This window comes from Pseudophryne corroboree, chromosome 8 (assembly GCF_028390025.1).
Source record: "Pseudophryne corroboree isolate aPseCor3 chromosome 8, aPseCor3.hap2, whole genome shotgun sequence".
Lineage (NCBI taxonomy): Eukaryota > Metazoa > Chordata > Amphibia > Anura > Myobatrachidae > Pseudophryne > Pseudophryne corroboree.
Window position 1 is genome coordinate 446,245,647 of NC_086451.1, and position 22,004 is coordinate 446,267,650.

At 47.2% G+C, this 22,004-nt stretch overlaps 1 protein-coding gene across 1 annotated transcript in view; it reads right to left on the reverse strand.

Annotated features, from left to right (window-relative positions):
* The window catches only part of NOTCH4 (notch receptor 4), a 102,586-nt gene that overhangs the window by 42,588 nt on the left and 37,994 nt on the right, over positions 1–22,004 (reverse strand). Inside the window, exon 2 of the mRNA XM_063938180.1 lies at positions 241–322. Within this exon, the coding sequence (XP_063794250.1) occupies positions 241–322 (82 nt within the window). The remainder of the gene's footprint in view (positions 1–240; positions 323–22,004) is intronic.

The window sequence follows — 22,004 nt, forward strand, 5'->3', positions numbered from 1 at the left end:
CTGTTGTATTCTAGTTTTCACTCCCCCCACCACTGTCACATGCTGTGAATAGATATTGTACATGCCATGAGAGGAGATGTATCAGACCTTCTAAAGAGGACCGGTGCAGAAGTTGCCAGTAGCAACCAATTGGATTCTAGCTATCATTTATCTAGTACGTTTTACAAGACTGCTTGCACTGTGCAAATAAGACAATGCTGAAGAACACAGACGTGCCGTAATGTGGGAATTATGTGTCACCTGCAGTGGTGGGTTCCATTCTGTAGCACCAGACACGTCCCTCCGTTGATGCAGGGATCCTGGAAGTTTCCACACTGTAAAGCTGAGTGGAGACAGGAGACAGTCATCATTAGTTGGAAAAGAGACAAGAGGAGAAGTGTCCTTCCAACCAGGTTATAGATCATCCGTTATCTCTACATCACACTGTGCCAGACACGCATGGCATATTCTCACTAGCTACCCGGTGCATCTGACTGATTCACCTTACTGTACAATACAGGGGACTGGATTCAGATGTGGCTGGGGAATGTATGCACATATATGTAATGCAGCAGGAGGCGTCTGGTATAAGCTAACGCCTCCTGCATGCATGTGTGACCCAGTGCTGCCTACGTGGTCACAGCATCAGATCACCTACAACACCATCAGCCGGCTGAGGAACCCATGAGGTAGCAGGCTGGTCCCTGCAGCCAGGGCCGTCTTAACAGCAGTGTAGGCCCCTGGGCAAAGCAATGCACTGCGGGCCCATCCTCCAGAGGTAGGGGTGGGGGGAGCTATCAGCGGCAGCTTTGATGTCCCGCGGGCGGTAGGGGGTGTTCTATCTTCCGCTCAGCATGTAGGACCTGGAGCAGTAATTTCTGCCAATTACTCCTTTACTGCACAGATGGGGCGGGAGTGAACAGTAAACTGTAGAAGGGGCCCTGGTACATGACTTCCAGGGTGGTAGGGGGTGTTTAATACGTAGGGGAGGGGAGGATAGTGGAGTGGGCTTAATATTCATCATTTTCCGTTGGAAGGGCAGCTTGCTTCACTGCAGAATGCAGGTATCGCACATAGATTTCTTAGCTTTGAATGGGACATAAACTAGAGTCTCACCTTTCAGGAGGAACTGGGGACTTGGGAATCAAAGTTCAGGAGTCAGAGCAATCCACCAACGAGAATATAAAACTGCATATCAGGCGTGTGGAGCTGGAGCAGGGACCAGCTGCTGGAAGGCTGATATCTCTGGTTCTGGGCATAGTAGAGACATGCTGCCAGTGTCCACCAAAAGGGGAGAGTCCCAGCTTTTGGAGTATACCCTCGGAAAAACACTGAGTCAGACAGAACCTGAGATATCTGGCTTGGAACCGCAATTAACAGGCTCAGATGGGGACCACTGCTTTATAGTCAGATGTCTCCGGTTATCCAGGACAGATTTTCAAAGCTCTGGTACGCCTGGAAAGATTGAACCCATATGAATAGATGGCCCTGCCTGCAGCTCCTTCCAAGAGGCCAGGAAATCTCTGTCAAAAACAGGGGCAGAGAGGAGGGGGCCCATGTTCAGTCTCATGTGGGCCTCTCATCTCCAGCAGCAGCACTGTAGACACTGGCAACTGGCTTTGTGCCAGAGTCTACTGCACATGCTCAGGACTCCAGGAACATGGCGCCTGCTCCTTGTTCCAGGGACACCTCTACTCATAATTGCCTACCCTCCCTCATTCTGCAGGAGACTCCCTGAAATAGCAGCAATCTCCCTGACTCCCTGAAAAGACCAGCAATCTCCCTGATTGTACCTTACCCCCCTTATATAGCTGTTACATTATTGGGGGGGGGGGGGGGGGGGGGGGGGAATAAATCAGAGATCTTTACATACATTCAAATGGGCTCATCAGTGCCATTTCCATGCATTGGTTATAAGGCACAATGATCCCTATGGCCATTTACAGTATATGGAACCTCTTGTAAAACACAATACACAAGCAAATCCTGACAAATATCAGTGTCTTTTCTTCAGCAAGTAGATCTTACTAACTTTATGGCTCATTTACATTTGGATGTATGTTATTTTTATGACACGCCTCTCAGATGTTGCGGTACGCGCCCGCGCTGAGTTACTTTCACACTCTCCCTGAAATGCTTTTTCAAAAGTAGGCAAGTATGCCTCTATTGTACTTGTGCGAATCACTGGGAAAATGGCCACCAAACCACTTTTCAGGTCATTTCTACATGCAGTGCCGGCGGGTCCAGGTCCAAATAATGCGCAAAGTACCAAACATTGCGGCTTTGTATGATTATTTATTTTGCTTCAGGACCTGAATCCGGCACAGGGTGCAATACCAGAGCCTTCCAGGCATATTATATAAGATGAAGTAACTGTGACATAACTTTGTATATCCTAGCTACAATTAATTGAACAGATATTTCCGGGATATTCTGCACCTGTGCAATGATTACAGAATGTCGCTCACAGAGACACATGTGTTACATGACACGGCCAGCCCCCCGGCGCGCTCGTGTTCCCTGTCATTGTCTCTGTGTCCGGATACCGATGTGTTACTAGCAACAATTAACAATAGAGTTTGTTTCCTCTTGTGGCAGCCAAATTCGGGCAGTTGTGTTTGTATTATTTAAAAAAACTACAAAGAAAACGTTCTATTCACTCATTTCCATTACTACCCAGGAACACTCTCAGGTTATAGGCCCTGCATTGGTGGTGGGACCATAATGAGATTACAGTATTATACTAAGGTGATGTTACTATGGGGCAGATCAGTTACCCGCCGTATTTACCATGTGGGTAAAACTACAGGTTTAGCACCGGCAGCTATTCAATTATCAGTCCATTTCTCTGCATGGTAAATCCGCAGTTATCCGCATTAAGCCATAAATTCCGTATTATGGCCCTCATTCTGAGTTGATCGCTCGCTGACGTTTTTCGCAGCGCAGCGATCAGGTTACTACTGCGCATGCATAGCCACCGCCATGTGTACGCGTGTTGTATGGGTACAAACAACATCATTGCTGTGCAACGCTTCTAGCGACGAATCCATTCGCACAACCGATCGCAAGGAGATTGACAGGAAGAGGGCGTTTGTGGGTGTCAACTGACCGTTTTCTGGGAGTGGTAGGGAAAATGTAGGCGTGTCCAGGCGTTTGCAGGGCGGGTGTCTGACGTCAATTCTGGGACCGGACAGGCTGAAGTGATTGCAGCGGCTGAGTATGTTCAGACCTGCTCTAAAACTGCAAAAAAAAAATTTGTACCGCTCGGCTGCACAGGCGTTCGCACACTTGCAAAGCGAAAATACACTCCCCTGTGGGCGGCGACTATGCGTTTGCACGGCTGCAAAAAGTAGCTAGCGAGCGATCAACTCGGATTGAGGGCCTATATGCGGGAATGTATGGGTCACCTGGAGCGTTAGGCCCCAGACGGTGCATTTAACATGACAATTAGCTTCCCCTATATGTATAAACTCTGGTGTCCGGTCTATAGATCTACACTAACAAGGTCTACAGTCAATAGGTCAACCACTAATGGTCGACATGCATTAGGTCGACACGGTCAAAAGGTCGACATACAAAAAGTAGACAGTTTAAAAGGTTAACAGACTCAAAAGTTTTTTTTCAACGTTTTCATACGTTTTCCCACGTGGACTAAGATTGTGAATAGTAAACTAAGTGAGCCATGTGAGGGGACAGGTTCCTGTCTATAGACAGTTAAAAGATAGACAGTCATTAGTTAGACACCATACAGTCAAAGTCAGACAGGGTCAAAAGTCAGACAGTCAAAGTCAGACAGGGTGAAAAGTCAGACACTGTGTTTTTACAACTTTTGCCTCATTTACTATCCATGTCACAAACTATTACCCTTTAGTAAAGTTGTGGCGGGCGAAGCGAGACACCGAGCCCAAGGTGTGGTGAGCACAGCGAGCCTGCAAGGGTCCGAATTTCACCAAATGTTTAAAAACACACAAAATTTTTCTTTTTGTGTTCTACTTATGACCCTGTCTGATTTATGACCCTGTCTGACTTTTGACCCTGTCTGACTTTTGACCCTGTCTGACTTTTAACTGCCTACCATATAGTGTCTAACTAACGACTATCTTTTAACTGTCAATGAGCTATACCACACCCAAGGGGACGCGGCACCCTCAGGCTTGGACTGGCCCACAGGGGTACAGGGGAAACCACCGGTGGGCCCCACTGCCTGGGGCCTGTTTTGTTCATACGTTTGTAAATCCAGTCATCAGGACTCAGAGACACGTGAGTTCACTGCTGTGCTGTTTATTCCCTCCAACTCCAGGCACACTGCACACTGGACCACCCCACTTCCCAGCATTCCCCTGGTCCCAGGGACCATCACTGAAGATACAGGCTTACAAACATTAGTAAGGGAGTGTGTACAAATATTAAGCATTCTAATACACTAACATCACATCCTATTTTCTTTAAAGATAAGCCCTGTACGCTGCAATGCAACAATTAACAACGTCATATTAAGAACATCATCTAATACGTTTCAATGAGTCTCTCAGGTCTGCGTATTTCCCTTTTGGGTCTTTCATACACAGTCTGCGTTTCATCGACCATATTGGACCTTTCTAGAATCGTGGTTCACCATTATCAGGATCATCATACATGTCAGATGAAGGGTATTCTTTAGTCATGTTGTCTTCATTATGGTTAGGTTGAGATCTTAAATCCACCCGATTTCTTCTTACTTCCGTTCCATGCTCCGTACGTATAGTATAAGATCTTGGTGCTACTTGTGCTTGCACAATACCTTTCTGCACCCAAATACCTTCTCGTGATCTCTGAGACGGACTCGGTCACCCGATTTTAGATCAGGTAAGCGTTTTGTTCGTCTGTCATGGAACAGTTTCTGTTTCGCCTGTTGACGTTCCTTACTCAGTCTGACCAACGCTGAGTTATGTGTATTAAGCAGTTCATCATGTATCGGGAGATTTGCTCTAATCCTCCTTCCCATCAGCATTTGTGCAGGAGAAAGTCCATTCTGTAAAGGTGTACTGTGGTAGATTAAAATACTTTTGTATAAATCTTCTTTACCCTCTTGAGCTTTTTTCATGAGATCTTTACAGTTTTTACTGAACTTTCCACCAACCCATTTGAGCGTGGATAGTGGGGACTTGACGTAGTATGGACAAATTCCCACTCATCAGCAAATTGTCTAAATTCAGCACTGGAAAACTGAGGACCATTGTCAGTGAACACTTCCATAGGAACACCATGCCTTGCAAAGATTGACTTCATGCAATTGATTACGGCTTTACTAGTAGTTGTATGTAGTGTCTTCACCTCAGGGTAGTTAGAGTAATAATCAGTCACGACCAGTGGCGGATCCAGAAAAAAATTACAGGGGGGGCACCATAAGTGGTTGGGCTATCAAGGAGGGGTGGAGTTAGAAGTGGAGTAGGTGTGGCCAAGTTTCAGTGGGTGTGTCCAATTGTGTGAGGGGTAACAGCAAAGACAGTCACTATCCATGTGTACAGCAAAGTCTAAAGGGCCCCATACACTAGGACGATAGAACCCGATTTCATCCGATTTCGGGCATTCGGCCCAATATATCGGATGAAATCGGGCATTTTGGAGGCGTTTCCAATCCGATCTGATGCGCGTTCCCGTGAGCATCAGATCGGATCCTCCAGATTGAATGTGCTGCACACCTGGGGGAGAGCTGCAGTCCAAGTGATCTGGGGGGTGAGCTGGCCAGACCCTCCCCCCCCCACCGCACAACTGCCCCCCCCCACCCCCCGCCTGGGTGGTCAGGCACCAGCGCTGCCCGGTGCCGCAGCGTGCTGACCCCAGCTCTGGTGCTCCAGTTATCTCTGGAGCTGCCACTGCTGTAGGCAGCTCTAACAACGGGTCCCACCGCCGCTGCCCACACGCCGCGCTCCTATAGTTGTGGCTCTACTGTAGCGCCGGGTCCCGCCGCTGCCCCCCCCCCACTGCTAATAGTGATTAAAAGTTTTAAAATGCATAGTACAATATAAAGAGATTACGTATGACACAGAAAATGTGTCATAAGTATTTTCTTTATATTATTTTAAACATTAATGGCTCATTAATGGCGGGGGCGGCACTGCCTCCCCTGACTGCACGTACCTGCCAGACACACACTCACAACCAGTGCAGAATGCAGGGCCAGGATTCTTCTTGGCCTGGGCGTCCAGTCCGCAGCACCTGCGCAGCGTGCATCTACTTTTGGTGTCTGCCCTGGCTGGGACCCTCAGAGGCGGATGGCGGTGTAATTCCAGGGGCTGGCGGTGCGCTGTCCCTCGTTGGCTGTGGTGCGCTGTCCCGGGCCCCCGGCGGCAGTGCGCTGTGTGTAGGAGGGCTGGCGTTCCGCTGTCCCTCAGCGGCGGCGGCGACGGTGTGCTGTCCCGGACCCCCGGCGGCAGTGCGCTGTGTGTGGGTGGGCTGGCGGTGAGCTGTCCCTTAGCGGCAGCGGCGCTGCGGCGGGTTTGAATCTGGAAGCTCCACCTCCAAACATGCAGGAAGGTGGAGCAGCTGACAGGGGAGGGATTACAGTGGCTGACTGTGACTGACATCCAGCAGCCTCATAATTGATTCGGGCGGGTGTGCGGACATTATTTGACTGCACAGTAAAAAAAAAAAATGACAGGGGGGGGGGGGCACGTGCCTTGGTGCCCCCCCCCCTAAATCCGCCACTGGTCATGACAATGTACGTTTTCCCATTACAATCAAACAAATCTGCGCCAGCTTTCTGGTACGGTCTCTCTGGCACTGCGTGAGGACTCAGTGGCTCGACTTGTTGTTTCGGTCTATACGTAAGACATAATTCACATGTAGCTGTAGTCTGTGCTATGTCTTGGTTCATTCTTGGCCAATACATAACTTCACGCGCTCTCCGCTTACATTTTTCTTCTCCTAAGTGGCCTTCATGTATCTTGCACAGCATAGTTTTTCTTAGTCGTGCAGGTATGACAAACCTATTGCCTTTGTAAATAATACCATCAACAACTGTAAGGTCACTGCAGTACATCCAATAATCATGGATAGACAGCGGGCACGCATGTTTTTCTGCTGGCCAACCTTTCAGAATGATATCTTTCAACACTTTCATTGTGTCATCTGTCTCAGTTTCTTTCCTAATCTGTTCTTGTCTTGCAAGAGACACTGGTAGAGAAGCTACGATCAAATTAACGTAGGCTTCTATCTCTTCATCCATCAGACTTTTGGAACCTTCACTTTTGTCCACAGCACGAGAAAGTGTATCAGCAATGTACATGTATTTGCCGGGACAGTACAGCAAGTGTACATCATATTTCTGTAGTCTGATAAGCATTCATTGAATTCTCATGGGACAGTCATGTAATGATTTAGTCATGATAGCTACCAATGGCTTGTGGTCAGTTTCCACTGTAAATGGTTGACCATACACAAACTGATGAAATCGCTCACATGCATATGTGATCGCTAGAAGTTCTTTTTCTATCCGAGCATACCTTGTTTCAGCACTTGTCAGTGCTCTTGATGCATAGATTACTGGTTGCCATGTATCCTCATGTTCTTGTAACAGCACTGAGCCTAGGCCAAATTGCGAAGCATCTGCTGAAATTCTTATTCTTTTCGCAGGATCAAAGAATTTTAGCACTGGTTGCTCTGTAATGATCTGTTTCAAGTTTTGCCAACTTTCTTCTTATTCATGTGACCACATCCATTCGTTATCTTTGTCCAACAACCATCTAAGAGAGGCTGTTCGTTCAGAGAGTTGAGAAATAAACTTTCCTAAGTAAGTGATCATTCCTAGGAATCTTCTGACGTAGTCTTTGTTGTTAGGACGTTCGATGTTCATTATGGCTGATATTTTCCTTGGGTCTGGTTTTACACCTTGATCCTAGACCACGTCGCCCATAAAGGTAAGTGTATTCACGCTAGAGATGTGCACTTGAAATTTTTCGGGTTTTGTGTTTTGGTTTTGGGTTCGGTTCCGCCGCCGTGTTTTGGGTTCGACCGCGTTTTGGCAAAACCTCACCGAATTTTTTTTGTCGGATTCGGGTGTGTTTTGGATTCGGGTGTTTTTTTCAAAAAAACCTAAAAAAACAGCTTAAATCATAGAATTTGGGGGTCATTTTGATCCCAAAGTATTATTAACCTCAAAAACCATAATTTCCACTCATTTTCAGTCTATTCTGAATACCTCACACCTCACAATATTATTTTTAGTCCTAAAATTTGCACCGAGGTAGCTGTGTGAGTAAGATAAGCGACTCTAGTGGCCGACACAAACACCGGGCCCATCTAGGAGTGGCACTGCAGTGTCACGCAGGATGGCCCTTCCAAAAAACACTCCCCAAACAGCACATGACGCAAAGAAAAAAAGAGGCGCAATGAGGTAGCTGTGTGAGTAAGATAAGCGACCCTAGTGGCCGACACAAACACCTGGCCCATCTAGGAGTGGCACTGCAGTGTCACGCAGGATGGCCCTTCCAAAAAACACTCCCCAAACAGCACATGACGCAAAGAAAAAAAGAGGCGCAATGAGGTAGCTGTGTGAGTAAGATAAGCGACCCTAGTGGCCGACACAAACACCGGGCCCATCTAGGAGTGGCACTGCAGTGTCACGCAGGATGGCCCTTCCAAAAAACACTCCCCAAACAGCACATGACGCAAAGAAAAATTAAAGAAAAAAGAGGTGCAAGATGGAATTGTCCTTGGGCCCTCCCACCCACCCTTATGTTGTATAAACAGGACATGCACACTTTAACCAACCCATCATTTCAGTGACAGGGTCTGCCACACGACTGTGACTGAAATGACGGGTTGGTTTGGACCCCCACCGAAAAAGAAGCAATTAATCTCTCCTTGCACAAACTGGCTCTACAGAGGCAAGATGTCCACCTCATCATCATCCTCCGATATATCACTGTGTACATCCCGCTCCTCACAGATTATCAATTCGTCCCCACTGGAATCCACCATCTCAGCTCCCTGTGTACTTTGTGGAGGCAATTGCTGCTGGTCAATGTCTCCACGGAGGAATTGATTATAATTCATTTTAATGAACATCATCTTCTCCACATTTTCTGGAAGTAACCTCGTACGCCGATTGCTGACAAGGTGAGCGGCGGCACTAAACACTCTTTCGGAGTACACACTTGTGGGAGGGCAACTTAGGTAGAATAAAGCCAGTTTGTGCAAGGGCCTCCAAATTGCCTCTTTTTCCTGCCAGTATAAGTACGGACTGTCTGACGTGCCTACTTGGATGCGGTCACTCATATAATCCTCCACCATTCTTTCAATGGTGAGAGAATCATATGCAGTGACAGTAGACGACATGTCCGTAATCGTTGTCAGGTCCTTCAGTCCGGACCAGATGTCAGCATCAGCAGTCGCTCCAGACTGCCCTGCATCACCGTCAGCGGGTGGGCTCGGAATTCTGAGTCTTTTCCTCGCACCCCCAGTTGCGGGAGAATGTGAAGGAGGAGATGTTGACAGGTCGCGTTCCGCTTGACTTGACAATTTTGTCACCAGCAGGTCTTTGAACCCCAGCAGACTTGTGTCTGCCGGAAAGAGAGATCCAAGGTAGGTTTTAAATCTAGGATCGAGCACGGTGGCCAAAATGTAGTGCTCTGATTTCAACAGATTGACCACCCGTGAATCCTTGTTAAGCGAATTAAGGGCTCCATCCACAAGTCCCACATGCCTAGCGGAATCGCTCACTTTTAGCTCCTCCTTCAATGCCTCCAGCTTCTTCTGCAAAAGCCTGATGAGGGGAATGACCTGACTCAGGCTGGCAGTGTCTGAACTGACTTCACGTGTGGCAAGTTCAAAAGGTTGCAGAACCTTGCACAACGTTGAAATCATTCTCCACTGCGCTTGAGACAGGTACATTCCACCTCCTATATCGTGCTCAATTGTATAGGCTTGAATGGCCTTTTGCTGCTCCTCCAACCTCTGAAGCATATATAGGGTTGAATTCCACCTCGTTACCACTTCTTGCTTCAGATGATGGCAGGGCAGGTTCAGTAGTTTTTGGTGGTGCTCCAGTCTTCTGTACGTGGTGCCTGTACGCCGAAAGTGTCCCGCAATTCTTCTGGCCACCGACAGCATCTCTTGCACGCCCCTGTCGTTTTTTAAAAAATTCTGCACCACCAAATTCAAGGTATGTGCAAAACATGGGACGTGCTGGAATTTGCCCATATTTAATGCACACACAATATTGCTGGCGTTGTCCGATGCCACAAATCCACAGGAGAGTCCAATTGGGGTAAGCCATTCCGCGATGATCTTCCTCAGTTGCCGTAAGAGGTTTTCAGCTGTGTGCGTATTCTGGAAAGCGGTGATACAAAGCGTAGCCTGCCTAGGAAAGAGTTGGCGTTTGCGAGATGCTGCTACTGGTGCCGCCGCTGCTGTTCTTGCGGCGGGAGTCCATACATCTACCCAGTGGGCTGTCACAGTCATATAGTCCTGACCCTGCCCTGCTCCACTTGTCCACATGTCCGTGGTTAAGTGGACATTGGGTACAACTGCATTTTTTAGGACACTGGTGAGTATTTTTCTGACGTCCGTGTACATTCTCGGTATCGCCTGCCTAGAGAAGTGGAACCTAGATGGTATTTGGTAACGGGGGCACACTACCTCAAGAAATTGTCTAGTTCCCTGTGAACTAACGGCGGATACCGGACGCACGTCTAACACCAACATAGTTGTCAAGGCCTCAGTTATCCGCTTTGCAACAGGATGACTGCTGTGATATTTCATCTTCCTCGCAAAGGACTGTTGGACAGTCAATTGCTTGGTGGAAGTAGTAAAAGTGGGCTTACGACTTCCCCTCTGGGATGACCATCGACTCCCAGCAGCAACAACAGCAGCGCCAGCAGCAGTAGGCGTTACACGCAAGGATGCATCGGAGGAATCCCAGGCAGGAGAGGACTCGTCAGAATTGCCAGTGACATGGCCTGCAGGACTATTGGCATTCCTGGGGAAGGAGGAAATTGACACTGAGGGAGTTGGTGGGGTGGTTACAAGAGGAAGGGATTTACTGGTCAGTGGACTGCTTCCGCTGTCGCCCAAAGTTTTTGAACTTGTCACTGACTTATTATGAATGCGCTGCAGGTGACGTATAAGGGAGGATGTTCCGAGGTGGTTAACGTCCTTACCCCTACTTATTACAGCTTGACAAAGGCAACACACGGCTTGACAAATGTTGTCCGCATTTCTGGTGAAATACTTCCACACCGAAGAGCTGATTTTTTTGGTATTTTCACCAGGCATGTCAACGGCCCTATTCCTCCCACGGACAACAGGTGTCTCCCCGGGTGCCTGACTTAAACAAACCACCTCACCATCAGAATCCTCCTTGTCAATTTCCTCCCCAGCGCCAGCAACACCCATATCCTCCTCATCCTGGTGTACTTCAACACTGACATCTTCAATCTGACTATCAGGAACTGGACTGCGGGTGCTCCTTCCAGCACTTGCAGGGGGCGTGCAAATGGTGGAAGGCGCATGCTCTTCACGTCCAGTGTTGGGAAGGTCAGGCATCGCAACCGACACAATTGGACTCTCCTTGTGGATTTGGGATTTCGAAGAACGCACAGTTCTTTGCGGTGCTTTTGCCAGCTTGAGTCTTTTCAGTTTTCTAGCGAGAGGCTGAGTGCTTCCATCCTCATGTGAAGCTGAACCACTAGCCATGAACATAGGCCAGGGCCTCAGCCGTTCCTTGCCACTCCGTGTGGTAAATGGCATATTGGCAAGTTTACGCTTCCCCTCCGACAATTTTATTTTAGATTTTGGAGTCCTTTTTTTACTGATATTTGGTGTTTTGGATTTTACATGCTCTGTACTATGACATTGGGCATCGGCCTTGGCAGACGACGTTGCTGGCATTTCATCGTCTCGGCCATGACTAGTGGCAGCAGCTTCAGCACGAGGTGGAAGTGGATCTTGATCTTTCCCTAATTTTGGAACCTCAACATTTTTGTTCTCCATATTTTAATAGGCACAACTAAAAGGCACCTCAGGTAAACAATGGAGATGGATGGATACTAGTATACTTATGGATGGACGAGCGACTGCCGACACAGAGGTAGCTACAGCCGTGGACTACCGTACTGTGTCTGCTGCTAATATAGACTGGATGATAATGAGATGAAATCAATATATATTATATCACACTAGTACTGCAGCCGGACAGGTAGATATATTTATTATGTAATGACTGATGACGGAAGTAGTACTCCTAAGCAGACAATCACAATATATATTATACTGGTGGTCAGTGTGGTCACAATGGCAGTGTGGCACTCTGGCAGCAAAAGTGTGCACTGTACGTTATATGTACTCCTGAGTCCTGCTCTCAGACTCTAACTGCTCCCCACTGTCAGTGTCTCCCCCACAAGTCAGATAATATACAGTCACACTATCTATCACTTCAGCAAGTAACTAGTACTCCTCCTAATGCTCCCCAAAATTACTACTGTGTCTCTCTCTACTGTCTCACTCTCTTCTCTATAAACGGAGAGGACGCCAGCCACGTCCTCTCCCTATGAATCTCAATGCACGTGTGAAAATGGCGGCGACGCGCGGCTCCTTATATAGAATCCGAGTCTCGCGATAGAATCCGAGCCTCGTGAGAATCCGACAGCGGGATGATGACGTTCGGGCGCGCTCGGGTTAACCGAGCAAGGCGGGAAGATCCGAGTCGCTCGGACCCGTGTAAAAAAACATGAAGTTCAGGCGGGTTCGGATTCCGAGGAATCGAACCCGCTCATCCCTAATTCACGCCAAATACACATTTGTCCTTGTTTAGCTTTAGATTCACTTTCTTGACAAGTTCCATTACTTGTCTCAATCTAGAATCATGTTCTTCCTTTGTAGATCCCCAGACAATAATGTCATCCATCATTGGTGGTCATTCCGAGTTGTTCGCTCGCAAGCCAATTTTAGCAGCATTGCACACGCTAAGCCGCCGCCTACTGGGAGTGAATCTTAGCTTCTTAAAATTGCGAACGAAAGATTCGCAATATTGCGATAAGACATCTCTGTGCAGTTTCTGAGTAGCTCGACACTTACTCGGCATCTGCGATCAGTTCAGTGCTTGTCGTTCCTGGTTTGACGTCACAAACACACCCAGCGTTCGCCCAGACACTCCTCCGTTTCTCCAGCCACTCCCGCGTTTTTCCCAGAAACGGTAGCGTTTTTTCCCACACGCCCATAAAACGGCCTGTTTCCGCCCAGAAACACCCACTTCCTGTCAATCACACTACGATCGCTTGAGCGAAGAAAAAGCCGTGAGTAAAATCCTAACTTCTTAGCAAATTTACTTGGCGCAGTCGCAGTGCGGACATTGCGCATGCGCACTAAGCGGAAAATCGCTGCGATGCGATGAAATTTACCGAGCGAACAACTCGATATGACCACCATTGTTTCAACACCTGGAATATGTTCAAAAATCATGTGCATCTTTTTGTGATATACTTCTGGAGCAGACAATATTCCATATGGTAGTCGAAGAAATCTGTATCGACCTTCTGGTGTATTAAATGTACAAAGCTTTGAGCTGGCCTCATCTAGCTTCATTTGCCAGAATCATGAAGATGCGTCCAATTTACTGAACCATTTTGCTCCCGCAAATTGCGACATGATTTCATCTCTGGTTGGTAGTTTGAAATGTTCTCGTTTAATAGCTTTGTTTAAATCTCTGGGGTCTAGACATATTCGGAGTTGTCCATTTTTCTTTTCAACAATTACTAAGGAGTTTACCCATTCAGTAGGCTCATCAACTTTCTGTATCACACCCAAGGCTTCCATGCGATTTAACTCTTGTTTCAGTTTTTCTCTCAGCGCAAACGGTACTTTTCTACAGGGGTGTATCACTGAAGAAACTTGCGTGTCTATATTTATTTTATGCTCTCCAGGCAAACAACCTAGACCTTCAAACAAGTCTCTGTATTCTGTAAACATCGATTTGCAGTCATCTTCTACTTGTGATGTCACCATAAAAACTTTCTTTAGCAAGCTTATTTTCTCACAAGAACTTAATCCTAGAATCAACAAACAATATGAAAGTGTCCCGTGCGCAAGAGCCGCTAGTAATGTTTAAACTCCTGTGAGGTTTCCTCCAACCCCTCACCAAAAGTGCACATTCTATACGGTTAATCCTAGAATCGGTTGCACATTTTTATCCACAATTAGTAGAGATGTTTTAAACTGTTGTCCCTTATATTTCAGTGTCACTAAGCATGTACCTTTCACAGGAATTTCCTCCCCAGTGTACCCTGTAACTTTCACTTTGGCTGGGTGAATTTTAGGTATTACTCTAAAAGTCTTATAGTCTTGAAATGATATTAAATTCACCTGCGCACCTGTATCAAGCTTAAAGGGAATGACAATCTCGTTCACAGTTAAAGGGACAATCCATTCTTATTTATCTGCACTGCAAAGTTCAATGCAATCCACAAAGAATTCATCTGTTTGTTTAACAGCATGCACTTTGGTTGTTTTACTTTTAAATTTACAGCATTTGGCAAAGTGATTAAGTCTACCACATTTCATGCAGGTTTTACCATAAGCCGGGCACATTTTAGGATTGTGAGCATTTCCACATCTACTACACATTTCCTTATTAGACTGTGGTTTAGACTGCTTCATTTTTGAGAATGGAGGTTTGCATGGCTCTATTTTCTGCACTACATGCACATCAGCTTCCTTGTGTAACTTTTTGGCTTGAAATCTAGTTATTTCTGCAGATCTACACATAGTCACTGCCTTTTCTAGTGTTAGGTATTGCTCTCTCAGCAATCTCTCTCTGAGTCCATTATCAGGTATTCCACAGACAATACGATCTCTAATCAGTTAATCCTTTAAATCACCAAACTCACAGGTTTTACTGAGTGATTGCAGCTCTGTAACATACTGATCAAATCCATCTACAGACTTCTGATCACATGTGAAAAACTTATATCTTTCATATGTCACATTTTTCCTTGGCACAAAGTAATCTTCAAACTTTTGCATTATAGAAGATAGCACCATATTCTGCCCCTCAGCAAACTGAAAACTATTATAAATGTCCTGCACATCCTCTCCTATCACATGGAGGAAAATGGATGCCTTCGTTTTCTCAGTCTCTGAATCAGCTCCACATGCAGCAAGATATATATTAAACCTTTGCTTACATCTTTTCCAGTTTTCAGACAAGTTACCAGACATCAGCATGCCGGTTGGAGGAGCTAGTTTATCCATGGTTACTCACTGTTTGAAGATAGGAGCACACGGCAGGCTTTGCAGACAGAGTATCCCAGCCACAGATTTCAGCAAGATTCTTTCAAACTCTGAGAGCACTAGCAGTCCAAGTTAAACTTCTTCTGACACCATGTTTTGTTCATACGTTTGTAAATCCAGTCATCAGGACACAGAGACATGTGAGTTCACTGCTGTGCTGTTTATTCCCTCCAACTCCAGGCACACTGCACACTGGACCACCCCACTTCCCAGCATTCCCCTGGTCCCAGGGACCATCACTGAAGATACAGGCTTACAAACATTAGTAAGGGAGTGTGTACAAATAATAAGCATTCTAATACACTAACATCACAGGGCCCCACCTCATACTCTAAGGATCAGGTTCCAGACTGTGCACTTAAATCATACATATGTTACCTTATACTGGACTATGGTGTATTTTCTACAGTGTATTGCTGATATGTAATCTGGTACATTATCATGCATGCAGCAGCTGAATTTACTGTATATATTTATGAAGGGGCGTAGACGTTGGTCAAACCAATTCTAAACGTTGGTCAAACCAATTAGGTGGCAGGTCACACCCCCTCTGCAGACTGGCCACACCTCTAAATATGGGCCCCTACCACTGCATCCCCCTGGTGGGCTCTACATGCCTCAGCCCGACACTGGGCACCCTAATAATGCCTGTTTGTGAGAGAAAAGTGACAAAACACACCAAAAAATGAAAAGAACATTTTTTTTTGTACCTTTTGACCCTATCGATCTGCAGACCTTTTTAGTGTGGATCTAGAATCCGGATACCAAACATTTGGGGGGGGGTTCTGGAGGGGGTGTGGCCACCTATCCCAGATTTGGCAGTTAGAGCTAATTGGTTGGTACTTTGTCCCAACTTTACAAGTGATAAAGTGGAGACAGATAAAGAGAGGTAAAGTACCAGCCAACCAGCTCCTAACTGCCATGTCACAGGCTGTGTTTGAAAAATGACAGGAGCTGATTGGCTGGAACTTTCACGAGATCGTTCAGTGTAACCGCTAAGTGTGTAGGGCCCATTAGGGGATCTGAGTGTTTCCCAGTCCCGGCTTGGGTTTTCCCTGCCACACTTGGATCATACTTACCTACTCTCCCGGAAGCTGCAGAAGACTCCCGGTTTTTGGGGTAGCCCCCCTGCACCCGCGGAAGAGTGGGCAGGTCTCCCGCATTCTGCTTGCACCCTAGTGATGCGAGCAGGACGAAGAGATAATCACCCGTTTTCGCTGGTCCGTCGGGTGGGGAAGGTTAAAATGATGCAAATTACGTCATTTTAGCCCCGCTCCCTTCCCGCGGACCTGCAAATCGCGGCATTTTCCGATGTGGGGGCAGGTCTTGGTGATGTCACAGTCTTCTCCCGGAGAGGAGAAATACAATGTAGGCAAGTATTACTTGGATCCCAGAACAAGGCCAAACGTTATGAACCCGATATCGGATCTCGAGTACTTTGCATTCTGTATAAGTCCCTCCCTTGTGATCACGGGAGCTATTTCACACTAGAGAGCAGAGGGTGAGGATGTGGGACGGCGCTGGAGGCTAGACTCCGCAGGTCCTTTTTACCTGCAGAGGAGAGGGGGGGGGGGGGGGGGGCACTGGTCTTCTGACTCCCGTAGGCCTATCCTTTACCAGCTCACGCTTCGCTCTTATCATGCTGTCTTGTGTATGCTTAACGGGTAGCGTATAATAAACTAATTACAAAGAATAATAATCGTATAATACTGTTTTGTTGGGCGGCATTGTTGATGGTCTTTTTTTGCAAAGACATTTTATTGGTTATTATTACCAGTGACGGATTTTACCTTGTGGCAGCCCCCACAGTAAAAATCTGCCCCACAGTGATTGTCAGCTCATAATGACTGACACATATTAGCTACCTGAGGTCCGGCGGTCGTCACCGTGCACACGCATGCGCAACTCCCCCCCCCGTCCTTCCTCACATGAGAATGACGACGCTGGGTCCTCTTTTATAGAAAAATATTTTTTCTTGCACCGTTGCGCTAGCACCTGGTAATGTGTGCAGCTTATTACATTCAAAGAGAGTTTCACAATTACTCCCAACAAAACAGAATGAAAGAAATAGGATAAATGTAACCAAGCGCAAATACCAGAAAATAATGAAAACAGTAATCACCCTTTTTAATAAATGTTCCAAGGTGAAGAGACCTCTTGGCAAAAAAGGTCACAGGATAATGGTTTCAGATGATATGAATTACATGCTCCCACAATCTCAATTTTCATGTGTGATCTCTTCCATATATTTCACTCATAGAGAATAGTGGATAAACCATGTAGGAGAAGGAAGAAGAAGACACTGATAGCGCACACCTTTTTGATAAAGGTTTAAGATTATTTAATACAAATGCACTCACAAACATAAATAAAATAGTAGCATGAAACAATAGGATGCTCTGGTACAGAGTCGCAATACTCAATGTCCAGCTCTTTAGGCATAGATAGTAGGGTCTCGGACAATCTCCATTTCGTGCAGGTTCACCGTCAGTAGAGCCTCAGTCCGCAACCAAAATATCAAAATCGACACCTATTGCTTGACGCGTTTCGGAACTATACATATCCTTCTCCTCTCAGTGCAGCAGCAGGGAGCAGGCGACAGGCCAATCCTGAGAGGAGTTTAGCATGTAGCTGCTTGCTATTGGATGCTACTACTGCTCATCATGCACAGGGCTGGAAACTCCTTCCCGCCTCGGACTGCCAGTACACAGAGCGATTTACAGTAATAGCTTCCAGTAGGAATCTAGTCTGTGCTGAATCGCCACACCTACAGTCATACTTGACTACTTCCTGGCTGCTCTCTCAGGGAGGGAACAGCCAGTACGGCTCAGCCTGAGGGGGGCCGAGCAGGGACGTTTCGCAGAGGGCGGGGGAGAGACGAGGGGGGTGGTACAAGGGCATTGCGGCCGGGACTCGTCGTCGTAGCAATGTCCCCCACTATATAATGCAGAGTTTACAGGCATTATACAGCTGGGGCGTGGCTAGGTTGTAGCGATTCAGCAAGAATCGCATAATCGTCCGCCAGGACCGCGCACGTTGGCCAGAGATGCTGGCACTCGGGAGACTTGCTTAACCTTCCGGTGGGGGGGGAGCCATATGCGCTGGGATTCTGGCTGATGGCATTGTTGATTGTCGGGATTTCAGCGTCGGTATCCTGAACGCCAGGATCCCAACTGCCGGCAAATTGACTGCTTCCCCTGACTGCTGCTGCCTCTCTCCCCAGCACATAGCAGCATGTGCACCTCATAAAGGTTACCCAGTTAGGAAGGATGGAGGGGGGTAGTATGACCAACACGTCAGCCCCCTATTATTTTCTTGGCTTCTCTTTAAACCCTTGCTGTTGGCAATCCTCGGCTATCTACGTTGTGATCTTCTTTCATATCAATTTTCTAAGTGAATGAATCAATTTCAATTAATTTATCGCTTAATTAATGCTTTACCTGCCTGTTACTACATACTCCACCTCCATTTCCCTGTACTGCCCTTGGGCCTTTTCTTGATTAATGAAAACATTATTTCTATGGGGTTGTATAGTTTATTACACTGCCATCCTGTCTGCCACTGCTGTGCCGCCATGTTTCATAGTCTTTTGAGGTAACTGCCGGGTGTTTGTGCCACTGCTCTGTTGTTGAGTTTAGCCAGCCAGCCTTTGGCCAATATTGAACAATATTGTGAGCTGTGAGGTGGTCACAGTTGAGGCTCCATGCACATCTCTAAAGCCTAGACACATACCTCACACAATACGGTGTGTGACCAATACAACCAAGATTCCTGATGAGAAGGAGTAAATCTGCTCCTCCCAGCCATCAGACATGTGCAGTCCCTGTGTCTCCGCCTCTATAATGATGTCATCACTGGGGCGTGGTCACTAGGTACATTTATTACTAGTTACGAATCTGGCTACAGGTTAAAGTCTGCACTGCAGACCAAGCGTACACTTATTTATTGATAAGCAATGGCAGCGGATATGTATCAAAGAGGAGAAGCTGCTTACAGCAACCAATCGGATTCTAGCTATTATTTTATACACTGTACTAGATAAATGATAGCTAAAAGGTGTTTGGTTATTATGGGTAACGTCTCCACTTGTCCTCATTAAAAGTTTGACGGATCTGTGATTTCTCTTTGTGGTTGCGATTATGGAGTCTAATCCTAGGATTGGGATCCCGGGATTTGGGCCTAAAATTTGGGCCGGGATTAAATCCAATCCCGGGATTCGGGCTGATGCTTTTTGTTATTGCTGGGCAGCGTCTGAGCCGGTTCAGCATACGGCTCAGACGCTGCAGGGGCCCCCTGCCCCCGGCTGTGCGCACTGCACAGCGTGACACGGTGTTAGAGGTCACGCTGCGCAGCACAGAGCAAGCTTTGCTGCCGGCCTAGAATGCCCGCACCCTCCGCCTGCCGCCCATGCTCACTGCCTGCCTGGAACTGCCAACAGCAGAGACGCCTGCCACACAGACCCGCTGACAGCACCGCCGCCATCCGGAACCTGAGCAGGTTGAGTATTTAAAAAAAAAAAAAAAATTTTAACCCTAGCCAATCCTGGGAATCCCAGGATTGACTGCTTTTCAATCCCGAGTCCCAGGATTGAAAAAACGGCCTGGGATTGGCCTCCCTAGTTGCGATTTAGACACACTGTCTCAGAGATGTCTTCAATATTTGGGCATTCCTGGGTGGTGGCTGAGCGGATGCACAAAGACTGTCCAAATTACGGGAGTGTCACAGGTGCGTCGCTGTAGTGGGTGTGAAGTTACACGCACAATTGTTTGCGTTGGAGGCCATACCGTGATGGAGAATCTACACCTAGCAAAGGGGGTGGGGCAAGTTTTGATGGGGAGACCTATGCTGGCATCTAAAGATCCAACAAGCAGGATTTAAGCAGCTAAGGACGCTCAGAACGGGCGTCTCAGTCATTGCACCCTGTACTTTACTCAGTAAGTGGGCGGCTGAATGGCAGGGATAGAGGGGGTGCGGCGGCACCGGGAGACTTGCCCAATGTCCCGGGGGAACAGTAGCACTACCTGATGTTTAGGAGCCTCCTGGCCATTACAGAAGGGTAGGCTAGCATGGTGCAGCATGTCCTGCAAAATCTGACATACTGTATGCAGAGACATTGGGAGGTGTTGCATAGCAAAGTAATGGGGAAGAAAGTTTGTAAATGTGAACCGTTAGCAATAGAGAAGAGTGTTACGAATAAATGAAGGCTGTATAGGCATGAAATGATGTAAGGGGTCTTTGGTTTGTGATGGGTTAATGAGAGAGCTTTTGCTGGTTAGATTAGGCTCCCCCTTGGGGGGTTTGGTTTGTGTTGCATTAGCCTATCAGGGTATTTAGGGGAGGTAACAGTAAGGGGGTATATAGATAGGGAGGCAGCAGCAGCATTTCCTTTTTGGGTACCTGGAAATCCCGTCCGCCCTCCCCTTTTTTGTTTTCTTGAGGCTACTATTTGGCTTTCAATTTCAATTTAGTTTTCGGCGGGAAGGCGCTTTTGACCAGCGGCCACATGGGGCATAAATGGTCTTTGAGGGGCAACTACCCTTTCCAAGGACGGCTAGTGAGTTCTGCCCGTACGGGGGGACGATGGGCATTTTCGCAGGAAATGGTCACGCTATGCCATAGTAAGGGGTAGTGTTTACCTTATCAGGACAGGTTATGCTTTTGGCTGGATGAGGCGTTTAAGTCGCCTCATATCATAAAGTTGGGGCGTTTAAGTCGACGCCATTATTATTATATAACATCAATTGGCTAGAGCTGGTCATCAAGCGCTTTCCTTGCCATCCCTTACCAGAAGGGTCATTCCACTTAATAAATACATTAATGACCTTTTAAAACTTACGCAGTTGTTGTCCGTGTCTTATTGTGTCTGTGTCATTTATTTTAGAAGATAAGCTAGCTTAATGGTTATGCAAAGGTAATCACAATAAATCAATAGACATCTTCTGTTAATTCAGTAGGGAGGGTGAGACAGATGTGTACAGCACAGACAGAACTGTTAGAGAAAGGGAAGTGTTCCGGTGCATGAAATACAGAGGATACAAAGATATGTACTACAGAAGCCAGACTGTTTGATAAAGAGAAGTGTTCCAGTGACATGAATGGAAATGATGGGTGGATGTAATGCATACTTGCCTACTCTCCCGGAATGGGCGGGAGGCTCCCGAAAATCGGGTGACCCTCCCGGCCCCCCGGAAGAGCAGGCAAGTCTACCGATTTTTTAGGGGCCCCCCTGCCCGGCAGCCCACTTAGTGAGTAAAGTGGGCGGTCCGGGCAGTCGATGACGCGATTCTTGCTGAATCGCTTCATCATAGCAACGCCCCCTGCTGTATAATGCCGGTAATCGCGGCATTACATAGCAGGGGGCGTGGCTTACACAATATGCTGTGATAACCCCACCCATGTTCCGCCTCCACCCGCCCCTGTTCCGCCTCCACTCCGCCCCCTATAAGTGTCATAAACCTGCCCCGCCCCCCTGCTGAGCCGACCTGGCTGCTCTCTCCTGGAGAGACCAGCCAGGATGTCGGCATGTATGATGTAATGTAGTGGATACTGCAGGAGACAGAACGGGAACTACTGAGGCAATGATAGACTGGGGACTCGGAGCATTCTGCCTTACTGACCACCACCCATAGGCCCAGTCTGTTACTGATCATCAGGGACGTCAGTTTTTGGGATGGCGGGGGTCAAGATATATTTGTTTCTATACTTGTTACATTTACATACAGCGTCCGTAGTATATGATAAAACGTATGGATGTCGGC